An 11,886-nucleotide genomic window follows, 5' to 3' on the forward strand; every position below is an offset into this window, starting at 1 on the left:
ACAATCAAATATTTTTCTCACAAGCAAACCAGGCCTTGACAGTGTGACTGTGTGTGTGTGTGTGTGTGTGTGTGTGTGTGTGTGTGTGTGTGTGTGTGTGTGTGTGTGTGTGTGTGTGTGTGTGTGTGTTTGAAGACATTGTGTGCATGCATGTCGAAGTGACTTTCCCTTTGAACAGTGAGCCCTCCCCGCAATGCTACGTATGTTAGAGACCCAGGTTAAAATCCTGCGAATGTTGGTTGTGAGCAATGATAAGTGATCATCTTCCCCGCAATGCTATGTTTCTGAACATGGCGCTGCAAAGGTCAAGTTAAACACAACAAAGCTAGCAGTACTACCAGTTTAACATGTTACAACCCTTCTTTTTTTGAGAATGGACGAAGACATGTTGAATTGAACACCCATTTATGACTCGCACACAGAGTGAGAATGCTAACTTATGCCAACTTAAAATAGAGCCAATGTCTGCACACACCTAAACATTCAAAGGACAGAGGGGGGTAGCTGTCCTCAACACGGTGTCACATAAATACGAAATGAATGAAATAAAACACAAGTTGAGGCCAACGCTACACAAACTTATCCTTCCGTCTCTTCCAATTGGCCAGATGACGTTGGAAAAAGTAGGAATTCCGAACCCTCAGGATGTGTTGAACTGCGAAGATCAGCCCATTGAAAGTTCTCTGTGTCGGGTACGCATGCCGTGCATACCATTCCTGTGACATGTGACGTGTGTTTATGTGTATGTGTATGTGTATGTGTGTGTGTGTGTGTGTGTGTGTGTGTGTGTGTGTGTGTGTGTGTGTGTGTGTGTGTGTGTGTGTGTGTGTGTGTGTGTGTGTGTGTGTGTGTGTGTTTCAGGGGTGTCTCTAAGAGAGTAGAGGAGGAAAGTTGGGCTTATCTCACTTGAGTTGCGATTTAGATGAAAAAACAAATTCTAAAGGGAAACAATAACTGAATGAATGAAACACGATAAACGTGAAACGGCCAGAGGAAGCTCAATGTGTTCACCTCTTGCAAAATAAATGGGAAGGAACGGATGTTTCAGTCCAGATAACTAGTATTAAGAGTTATGACAGAAAAGTACATTATTTGCCTTTTCTACACCATGCATCTGCAGGCTTTGGAATTCAAAACATCTGTTTTCTCTATTTTCACACACACACACAGACACACACACACACAAACAAACACACACACACACACATACACGCACACGCACACACACACACACACACACACACCGTACACACACACAAACACACGCACACAGACACACACACACACACACACACCGTACACACACACACACACACACACACACACACACACACACACACACACACACACACACACACACACACACACACACACACAAAGACTATCTTCACCAAGACTAGTTGACACTTTCAAAGCAAGAAACCGAACGAAGACCACCTTCGACCTCTCTATTAACGGAAACATGGTGTTCCCGTTGGGCTGGATGCTCATATAGCCTGCAGTCCTAGGATGGCATTCACGTCTGTATGACAGACTGACCATCTGTCCAGCGGATTACAACACATCATCGTCATCCGGGCACTGACTGCTTCGCTGGTCGAAGGGTTAATTGAGCGAATTTAATAACAGAAGGAGGGGCCTGCCATTTAATTAGGTTAAGGCAATGAAAATTCTTTGCGAGATCTCCCAAATACCTTGTTTTTTTCCGCTGCAATGTCTGGTCAACAACATAATTTGAGGATTTACTAAGAAGTAGCCCAGCTGTTTCAGTCACCATGTTTCCCATGGAAGAAGAAAAGCACTTGTTGTTGTTCAAAGGAAAGAAAGATTTGGATCATTATAAGGTGAACCCATCTCAAAATAGTTAGTTAAGCCAAACATATAGGCTGGGAGAAAAATCGAAATCTTTTAAGGAAATATTATTAAACATCTGGTTGTTGGTATTGTCCATATAGCCTAGTTGAAGTTAAGCAACAGTCTTTGGAGTTTATAAGTGGCCTAGGCCTACTTGTAAGGTACAGACTACAGGCTACTTTGGTAAACGTCGCACATTCTGTGTTTGATCGGCTTTTTGTTGCAATGACAGGCAAGGGATGCAAAGAGAGAGGCAGAGTGGTGTGTGAGAGAGAGAGAGAGAGAGAGAGAGAGAGAGAGAGAGAGAGAGAGAGAGAGAGAGAGAGAGAGAGAGAGAGAGAGAGAGAGAGAGAGAGAGAGAGAGAGAGAGAGAGAGAGAGAGAGAGAGAGAGAGAGAGAGAGAGAGAGAGAGAGAGAGAGAGAGAGAGAGAGATTGTGCGTGTGTGTTTGTGTGTGTGTGTGTGGGGGGGGGGGGGGGAGTCCCACCCACAATTGCAGATTGGACAAATGCTTACTGCCACGCCCATAGGTGGAGACTCCGGTCGATTTTGAGGCGCGGTTGAAATACTCACACTTGTACCCCCGACATTCTTTAATTCGAGCCCAGCCGCTGTGAGCTTCGCATCTCCGGAGAGGAACTGTTTACTTTGCAAACGTAAGGAAAGCGTTCCGTTTGGACTTTTGCTTTGACAAGACCTTATCAACCCTGTGCTGGATTTTTAAATTGAACCGCCATTGTGGTTTTTCATTTTCGATTTTCTTTTTGTTAAAAAAAAAAAGAACCTTAAAGGAAAATGGGAGGCCAGTTGTCAAAGGGTGGAGTAGCTGTGGAGGGTAAAGTCGTCGCGGACCCCGCTGCTGCCAAAACTAATGGCCAGGTGAGTAATCTAAGGTTAATGTTTGCTCCATTCACATGGAGCCCCACGCCCACATACCGGTCCTCTGTTCATCTCTCGCCGAAATAGGTCAGGCGTAGACATCAAGTTGTATATATCAAAATGTGTGCAAATCCACCAAAAACACCTGTTTGTTGGAAAATGCGGTTAATTGTGTCCAACAATTAGGCTATAATCCGCAAAAACTCAAATGTCTCAACACTGGCACGTATTCACCAGTATGTGGGTCGATACCTCTCATTCTTATACTATTCATTTATGTTAGTGACTCAAAAATCGTAATGTGAGGCAATTCTTGCATATTCTATAATGCATCGCGCAGTCGTAGCTCTCTTTCGTTGAACAAAGGTGATGCAGATGCGGTCATGCTTTGGAAGCATTTTGCTGAGCTGCAAACAAAGCGCGCACGAAACACTACTCTGAAATCATCTTTAAACTTCTAAGAGATCCATTACGTTTCACAACGTAGGAGGCTACGATCTCTTTATAATTGGACAAATTACTCCCTCCTTTCTATCAAAATCCTTAGACGGAAGCCCACGGTCTTAATTAATGTTCGACCAGAAACTTTGTATAGTCGTCTGATTTGCAGATATATTTAAGTTCTAATGCTTGAAGCCAAAAGTGCAGTTTCCACATTCAAGTCGTATCGTCTGTTAACTGTAGTTGTTGGGGTACGACAGCCTAAAAATTAATCCCAGTACTGGCGTAGCCCAGAGAATAACGCGCAGGTTTTAGGGGATCTCTTTGTTTTAAAACTGCCTGCTGTTGCGTCTTTCACGCGCCATGACTGCCCCCAAGTGTTAGAAAACAGTATTGCAATCAGCTGTTGAACTTTGCTGTTGCATTCTTGGCTTCACTTACGCCAACCACAACCACTCAGCAGATATACATAAAGGCGTCATTAGGAAATAAACTAACTATCCCCCTGAACACCACCATGTCACACTTGACCAGTAATTATATTGTAGCATGTTCATATATTAAACGTCTCTTTTGTATTCCTAGGAAAACGGACATGTGAAGACCAACGGCGAGGTCTCGGCCAAGCCCGGCGAAGCGGTGGCGGACGGCAACGGGACAGCCGAGCCGGCCAAGGAGGGCGAGGCGGTGAGCGCCGGCGACGCCATAGAGCCGGCTCCTGCAGCGGAGGGCGAGGCGGCCAAGACCGAGGGCGAGGCGGCCAAGGAGGGCAAGAAGAAGAAGAAGTTCTCCCTGAAGAACTCCTTCAAGTTCAAGGGCATCTCGCTGAAGAAGACCAAGAAGAGCAGCGAGGAGGCCAAGGAGGAGGCGGCCTCCCCCGCCGCGGAGGACAAGCCGGAGGAGAACGGCCACGCGGCCAAGGAGACCAAAGAGGAGACGCCGGCCGCCGAGGCTAAGGCGGAAGAGGCGGCGGCGGCGTCACCCGAGGCAGAGGCCAAGGCCGTGGATGAGGCCCCGCCCACGGAGGCAGCGCCAGCCGCCGTCGCGGAGGAGGAGGCCGCCGCCGCCGCCCCCCCTGCCGCCGAGGTCACGACACCCGAGGGAGAGGCCAAGGCTGAGTGACCGCGCCCGTCCACGGCACCACCACTGACTTTCCAAGATAAAAAATATATAAATATATATATGAGAGACTCGTGCCACGTTCTTAACAAGTTATAAACAAAACTACAGAAGAAGACGACAAAGGATATAACACGTTTGCTGATTCAACCACCAGTTCACTGCCTTTTATTAGTTCTTCGACAAACGGGATCTCACCGGGCCCTCTCATGACAAGTGATGGCTTGTGTCGCCCCCTACTGGTACACACATGAACTGGCGTATGGGGAAGGTAATGGATTGGATGTGTGATCAGGATTACTGATTTATTTTCCCCAATTCATGGAGAAGCATCCTTCTAAAAGCGTGGCAGCCCTATAGCATTTTTCTTTTTGAGATAAACCTTTTTGACAACGGTTATGGAGCAGGGCAGACCATCTCCTTTACTCGAAATGACTGTCACACGGACACATAAACCTTTCAAATGATCTTATTAATTTTTAGAATTCAACATTCCTATGTTTTACCCCAAAATTTGCAAGTATTTTGTGCTGTAAAGAAAAGTGAAAATAAGGAGGGGCAGTTGGATACAGCTATGTCTCGTTCGTGCATTTTACATTTTTAAATTTTGGTTCTTTTCAGGCTAAAAAGCATTGGAGCTTCAGGCCTGGAACACATTCTAGCTTCCTGCAGTGTTCACATTTCAGAGTTTATGATGACGGGGCAAGGGTTGTATACAAGATGGGAGCTTTTTATCTGCAATTTGTCTCTGTAAATATGTTTTGGCCAATATTTTTGGTTTTCTTTCATTTAGCTATTGTTGAAAATGTCAATGGTTTTATTGTAACTTTTAATAAGGGTAAATAAATGCTTGATCCCCTCTGTCTGTGTTATGCCTCATGATTTCCCTTTCAGAAACAATCTGATATAATAGAATGCATTGACTGTTAACAGTCTGAAAAAGTCAGTCTGTCTATAATTTAATTTATTTATTGCTGAGCAATATTTAAATATCACTGTTTATCTTTCAGTATCTTAGTCATGCCAAGGATATTGAATTATTGCAGGTAGGCATCAAATTGTTAAGAGTAGGACAACTTTAAGATCAAAAAATATTTCTAACCAAGTTTCAGCGATAGACCAAAATCCAAAGCCACATAATCGAGTGTTTTCAACTAGAGAAGTTACTAGCTATTCTCTAGAGAAAAAACAGCTAGTCTTTGGAGGCCCGTGGGAATATTGATACAAAAATATCTAAAACTTGCTATTAGCTATGAACAATGTTGAAGATATCTGGCTCTCCTCTGATCGATCCCAAACAGCCGCATAAGCATCCTTGAGCAGTTGCCTAACCTTTTTAACTCTTTTCTTGCAAGTAGCTTTTTAAAGAAAGACACTTGTTCAGAAAGTCTGTCCCATCTAAGATAAATTGTATTACTTGATTTGGATGTCACAGCAGGATGAGTAAAGGCAACTTAAATATAAATGATAAAGATACAAAATAAATAACTACATGCAAATGACTGCAATATAAATTTAAGCGATACATATCTATGTAGCGGTATAATTAAAATGTACTTGCAGAATGCCTTAAGGGGGTTGGCTGTCTGCAGAAAACTAGATCTATAAATTATCAGTCTAATTCTTCCAAAGCCAATGATGGACTAAATCCACTGTGCTGCATAAACTGACTCAAATTGGGGTTGGTTCTTTTCAGCATAGCAACAGAAGATGCAGTCTCTGGTACTGCCAAGTGTTGGAAAGAGTGCTTTTGTTTTTTAACCCATGTTTTGTTCCTTTTTTGGCCTTATGTGGTATAAAGAAAACCCATACAAGGAACAGGGTTTCTTTATTTCTATAGACATACTCCAGTAAGGCCAAATTACAGATATTCAATTCTCATTGACATTTGGATCTTTCTTAGATATCGTGCATAAGGCACTCTTTGATTTGAGTTGATGAACATGAAATACAAATGCTTCACACCTCGACAACGAATTATGCGATTAGAGAACATCTGCACATTTTTTAAAAATACTTTCATTAAAGAATTCATAGAATCCAAGAATAAATGTGTAATTATAGGTAGAGACCAACTGCTGGTGCATTTGCATATTTTACTTTTTTTAAAGGAATTTTCTCCTTGTAGGCAAGGCAAAAAAAGGTTAAAACTAGAGCTGTCAAGCGATTAAAATATTTAATCGTGATTAATCGCATTAATGTCATAGTTAACTCACGATTAATCGCGATTAATCGCAAATTATTTTTCTATGCTAAATATCCCTTGATTTTTTTGTCCCATAATTCTTCTCATTTTAATTCTCTTATCAACATGGTGAAGTGCATCGGCTTGTCTTGTGCAAATGATTTTTTATTGATAACAACATTGGCATATACTGATCAAAACAGGACGATACAAAAAAAGAGCTTATAGTGCAATTAAACGACTGCTTTGAACAAATGTCATTTGAACATAGCAGTCAGGCTACTGCTTCTTTGTTTTGAGCCTACTGCTTTTTTGTAAATAAAATATTTGCGTTAATCGCGCGATAATTTTTTTAACGCCGTTAAAATTGGTTTGCGTTAACGCCGTTAATAACGCGTTTAACTGACAGCTCTAGTTAAAACCAATTTACTTGGTAATTGTACAAGTTTATTGTACACCGACCTTTCAAAGGTTTCCATTTTAATAGTAGGCCATATGATGTTCTATTCGTTTTTGGGGCTATTTTTGAATTGTTCTGAAATGCCCTCTGGTGTTAATCTGCATTAACACCACTAACCCAAGGTCCTGATTAGTCAGGTGCTGGGTAAAGAAATCTGAGCTAATTAGAGAGTTTGTGGTTTCATTACCAAATACTCTCCAATACTTCAGAATGAATGCTGCAGTTAAAAGTGCTTTTGTTTAAACAAGACTTCAGAATTTAGGGTGGGAAAAGAAATCACAATAGTCATGCCTTGGTAATCTGCTACTCTAAAAGGTGTCTGTATGGCGTGACAGCTATCTTGCGTAGCCTCTTCTCAGTGGGCTTGACTTGCAGTGAATTTTGTGTCCCCAAATGTGTCACATTAAGTCATTAAGGATAATTTGGGGCGAGTGAAAGAGCCAATTTGCCCCCCAAAATGGAAGTCCATGTATACAACTTTTAAACCTGTCATGTCTCAAGTCACTGTGTGTTCGACATAAGTATGACTCGAGTCAAGTTCAAATCTAAAACTCGAGTACGCATCTCTGGTGAAGAGTCCAGAGTAGACAGTTACTTTCCAAAGCTAAAAAGCATTGGAGCTTCAGGCCTGGAACACATTCTAGCTTCCTGCAATGTTCACATTTCAGAGTTTATGTTAACGGGGCAAGGGTTGTATGCAATTAGTCTCTGTAAATATGTTTTGGCCAATATGTTTGGTTTTCTTTCATGTAGCAATCGTTGAAAACTCGAAAACTCGAGTCTGCATTTCTGGTGAAGAGTCTAGAAAGTTACTTTCCACAGCTTGAAGGCACTGAGACTAAACCTTCAAGAGAGCCTAGTTTTAACGGTTCAGAGTGAAGCAAAATAAACACGTGCAGTGACATGCACAGTGTTTTGTACAGAAGTACAGAATGCTGTGACAAGGACCTTGATAAGTTACATGAGGGGACATGGCACAACTCCCAACAGAACCTATCATTTGGCTGATGATATGACTTCCTAAGTCAACATTATGTGTGATGTTAATATTTATTGTATACATTTTTTCATCATTTTATGTCATGCCATTACGATTGATTTCAACAGATTCTAGTCATTCAAGGCCCGTTTAGACTGTTCCTCCATGGGACCAGTTTACTCTACGTCGGTTCTATAGAATTATTCATCTTTCCACTGTCTGCACAAGCACACAATGCTGTGCTTATAGTCCCTGTATTATTTGAAACGCTACCATGCAAGAATCTATACGAAACTGAATTTTTATTATAGCCATATTGAGACTATTGATCAGACCTTAAGGAATGTAGTAAATACATCAACATTCTCAGCAACCTGTATGCATTCTTTATCTTTGTGTCTCTGTCATCATTTTGGGTTGGTTTAAGCATAGACAGGTTTAATGTTGTGTAATGAAGTAAAAAAGGACACACGTGTCACTGACTGTTGCACCTTTAAATGTGAGAAACGTAAGCTGCATATCTAATGACCACTCGGTGGCGCCAGAGTACAGTGTAACACTGACAGCTCTGGTTCCGGATGTGAATTTCCCATTCATTTTCAGTTTACTTTTCGTAATTACTCATCCTATAACCATTGCAAACTTTTTCGCAATGGTTCCAACCCAATAGTTTAGCATGTTTCTTGCATCTTATAACCTTTGTTATTATTATATTGTTTATATTGTTAATACAAGTTGTGTCATATATTCTGTGTGCACGTTCCTCTGTTGCTGACTGCCGGAGGCGGGCGTCCACACCCGGGGGGGTCAATGGGCGGAGCTGCCTACGCTGCTGTTGCTACGCAACAGCAGCGTGGCCTGGTCCTCAGTGCCGGCCCCCTGAGGGCATGGTACTGGGGTCGTCGGGACGACTGACCCCTTAGTTGGGGGCTGAGTGGCGACTGTGGGCTTGGAAGCCGATCCCAAGTGTCGCAAATTTCCTTGGAGGGTCCAAACCATCGTTAGTTGGATCTTCACGCGCCCTCCTGGGTCCTTTGCGGCACTGACATTAGGTGGTTGAAGTGGTGCAGTCACTAGTGTACACCAGGTGAAGGTGGAGTTGGGGGATATAGTGCAGCACTGTGATGTTAAGGGGTGGTGGGATAAGCCCTGTGTTGGGTTAGCCATGTGTTCTGTGGTGTCCAATAAAGGCAGTTCTCGTAGTCGTTAGGTGAAGGGGGTGCGTGCAAGAACTGTAGTTCACGTCTGAAACCTGACTCCGACGTGGTTCCTTCGCCGACGCTACAATATTGTGGCGAGCAGCACGGGAATGACTACACACTCGAACACGAAAACACACAAAATACCCCGCCCACACCCACGACAACTTCGGTGGGGGTGCCGATTGCCGACCCTCCCAGGGTCCTTTACGGCCTCGGACTAGGCGCCCACATCGGTGACCCAACACAGCCATCGAAAGGGGCCCACTCACAGCACACACCTAAACTGGCCTTCATCCGGCAACTCACATCTCGTCTGACCGTTCGGCAGAAAAGTTGCATTGAAACCACGAAGACTACTGCCAACTACACTACACAACTACACAAGTCTCCATATCGGCTTGCCTCGTGGCGCTAGTCTGGTGGCCCCTCCCACACACCACGCTGATTCGCTTTTTGTGTGCAAGCAGCACCCAACCAATCAGAGGCTCCAATCCTCGGACCGCATACCCTCTCAGACCTTGCATGTTGAATTGGACCAGACACTGTCCCCGTGGTTCCAAAAGCTTCCAACACATGGAACAGATTTGTGCCCGAACTGATCCGAGTCTCCCCAAACGTTTCAGATGGCCAACGGTTGGGTCAGTGTGTTCCACGCTTAAGGGGTCGTCCCCGAGAACCCCAACACCCAGCCCCACGTGTCCAGGGGGCTGGCGCCGACGATCAGGCGGCCAGCGCCTTGGTAGCGCAGACTCTTTCCTTCCGGGTGAGTACCGAGTCTCCCCAAACGTGTGTGGAGTATATGGTGCATGCATGTTGGGGTGAGGTCAGCTCAAGGTAACCTACAAAGGACAGCACAAACCAACAGAGGATGATGAACCAGCAGACTTTAAATACTTTAGCACAGGTGCACCATATCACCTGACTAGCCCGCCTCTCTCTGCCCATTGGCAAAACCATTAGGTCAGGTAGACCCCAGGCAGAGAGGTACAGATCATCACAAGTTCAAACATTGAACCCATTGCACAATCTTTTTAATAATTGTAGCTCAGATTTTGTTTGTTTTCAATGACATTATTGGCAGAAAAAAAAATATATATAAAAGAGGTAGGTTTTTAAACGGAATTTGAATATGAGAAGCGAGGGAGAGTCACGGACAGGTTGGGGGAGAGAGTTCCAGAGTCGGGGTGCTGTTCTTGAGAAGGCTCTGTCACCGAAGGTTTTAAGTTTGGATGGTCGGACAGTCAGAGTGGAGGAGGATCTGATGGTTCGGGAGGGGCGATGGGGGATGAGGAGGTCAGACAGGTAGGGCGGGGCCAGGTGGTGGAGAGCTTTGAAAGTCAAGAGGAGGATTTTGAAGTTGATACGTTGTTTGATGGGGAGCCAGTGGAGAGTGAAGAGAACAGGAGTGATGTGTTTACGACACCGGGTGTGAGTGAGAAGGCGCGCAGCAGAGGGAATGAGAGGTGATGCCAGTGAGGAGGGAGTTGCAGTAGTCAAGACGGGACGAGATGAAGGCGTGGATAAGGGATTCAGCAGCAGAGGGGGACAGGCAGTGTCTGATTTTGGAGATGCGGCGGAGGTGGAAGTAGGTCTTAACAATGGAGCTGACATGGGAAACAAAGGAGAGGGTGGGGTCCATGATAACACCAAGATTGCGGGCCAGGAGGGAGGGCGTGACGTCGATGGTGAGTGAGATGGGTCCAGTTTTTTTGAAAGTGGATTTGGTGCCTATGAGGAAGAGCTCTGTTTTTGTCGCTATTGAGTTTGAGGGAGTTGAGGGTCAGCCATGCTTTTTTTGTAGAGATGCAGGCTTCGAGTTGGGTGAGGGGAGTGTCAGGGTGTATGTGTTTCCCTGTGTTTCCCTCCTGTGTTGATTACTGTTCCCTCCCCTAATGTGTCTCAGCTGTTCCTCGTTGTGTTTGTTATTTAAGCCCTCGTCTTTCCTTTGTTCCTTGTGCTGTCATTGTGGTTGTCCGTGGTTGTTTGTGGTTGTTAGTCCTGTCGTCTCCCGAGTTCCCTGTCGTCTCCCGAGTTCCGAGTTGTCTCCCGAGTTCCCTGATTCCTGTGCCTTAGCCTTTAGGCCTGAATAAAGTGCCGTTTCCTGAAACCGTCTGCGTTTGGGTCCTACCTGCCTGCCTGCACCCTCAACGCCTTAACAGGGAGGATTTTGGGTGGGTTTATGTTATTATGTTTCTGTCGAGACCTGAAATATTCTTCATCATAACTATCAAACCAAACATCCTTCACATTCACCGAGCGAAGATCAAAGTATAATGCACATTTCAGAAAAGTTGGGTTGGCAGGAGGGGGGCGAGGGGGCGGAGAAGGACGAAACCGATTGACAGAGAATGCTGAAAGCGCCCAGATGAGAGGAATAGTTTCCCGAAAATCTACATAGTTTTTTGTGCATGGTTTAACATGACTATCAATCATTATAACAACGTTTATAGGTCATAAAAGTCGAAAAAGCATAATAGGTCCCCTTTAACATCACACTCGATGTTGACTTCGAAATCTTTAATAGTAAAACTGCTCAGGCAGATACTAAGTTCCATTGGGAGTTGTGCCATTTATCCTTATGTAACTTATCAAGGTCCTTGTCAAAACATTCTCTTTGACACTGTGACACTGTGCATGGACGTCACTCGCATGTCTTTTGAATTATCAAGAATGTTTTTGTCTCTGATGGGCGTTTCAAGTGTTCATTATGTATTGTTTGTTGTGATTAATAAATCAATGTGACTTTTTTTTCTTTTGTCTGGGGACTC

General features: G+C 44.2%; 1 protein-coding gene and 1 long non-coding RNA gene across 3 annotated transcripts; both read left to right on the forward strand.

The window, feature by feature from the left end:
• The first annotated feature begins 2,363 nt into the window (after positions 1-2,363).
• LOC132457790 (MARCKS-related protein 1-B-like) lies at positions 2,364-5,153 on the forward strand. 2 transcript variants are annotated; one of them, XM_060052141.1, is made up of 3 exons: positions 2,364-2,509; positions 2,635-2,732; positions 3,759-5,153. In XM_060052141.1, the coding sequence occupies exons 2-3, from the start codon at positions 2,649-2,651 to the stop codon at positions 4,293-4,295; spliced, it is 621 nt and encodes a 206-aa protein (XP_059908124.1). In that variant the 5' UTR covers positions 2,364-2,509; positions 2,635-2,648; the 3' UTR covers positions 4,296-5,153. The 2 variants fall into 2 exon arrangements, with proteins under 2 accessions (XP_059908124.1, XP_059908123.1); XM_060052140.1 differs by having other exon boundaries at positions 2,431-2,732.
• A 1,277-nt stretch (positions 5,154-6,430) lies between these two features.
• LOC132457799 (uncharacterized) lies at positions 6,431-7,426 on the forward strand. The gene is made up of 2 exons (XR_009525770.1): positions 6,431-7,334; positions 7,376-7,426. It is a non-coding gene; the product is annotated as an uncharacterized LOC132457799 (long non-coding RNA).
• Positions 7,427-11,886: the final 4,460 nt, after the last annotated feature.

Source organism: Gadus macrocephalus, chromosome 5, assembly GCF_031168955.1.
Source record: "Gadus macrocephalus chromosome 5, ASM3116895v1".
Classification (NCBI taxonomy): domain Eukaryota; kingdom Metazoa; phylum Chordata; class Actinopteri; order Gadiformes; family Gadidae; genus Gadus; species Gadus macrocephalus.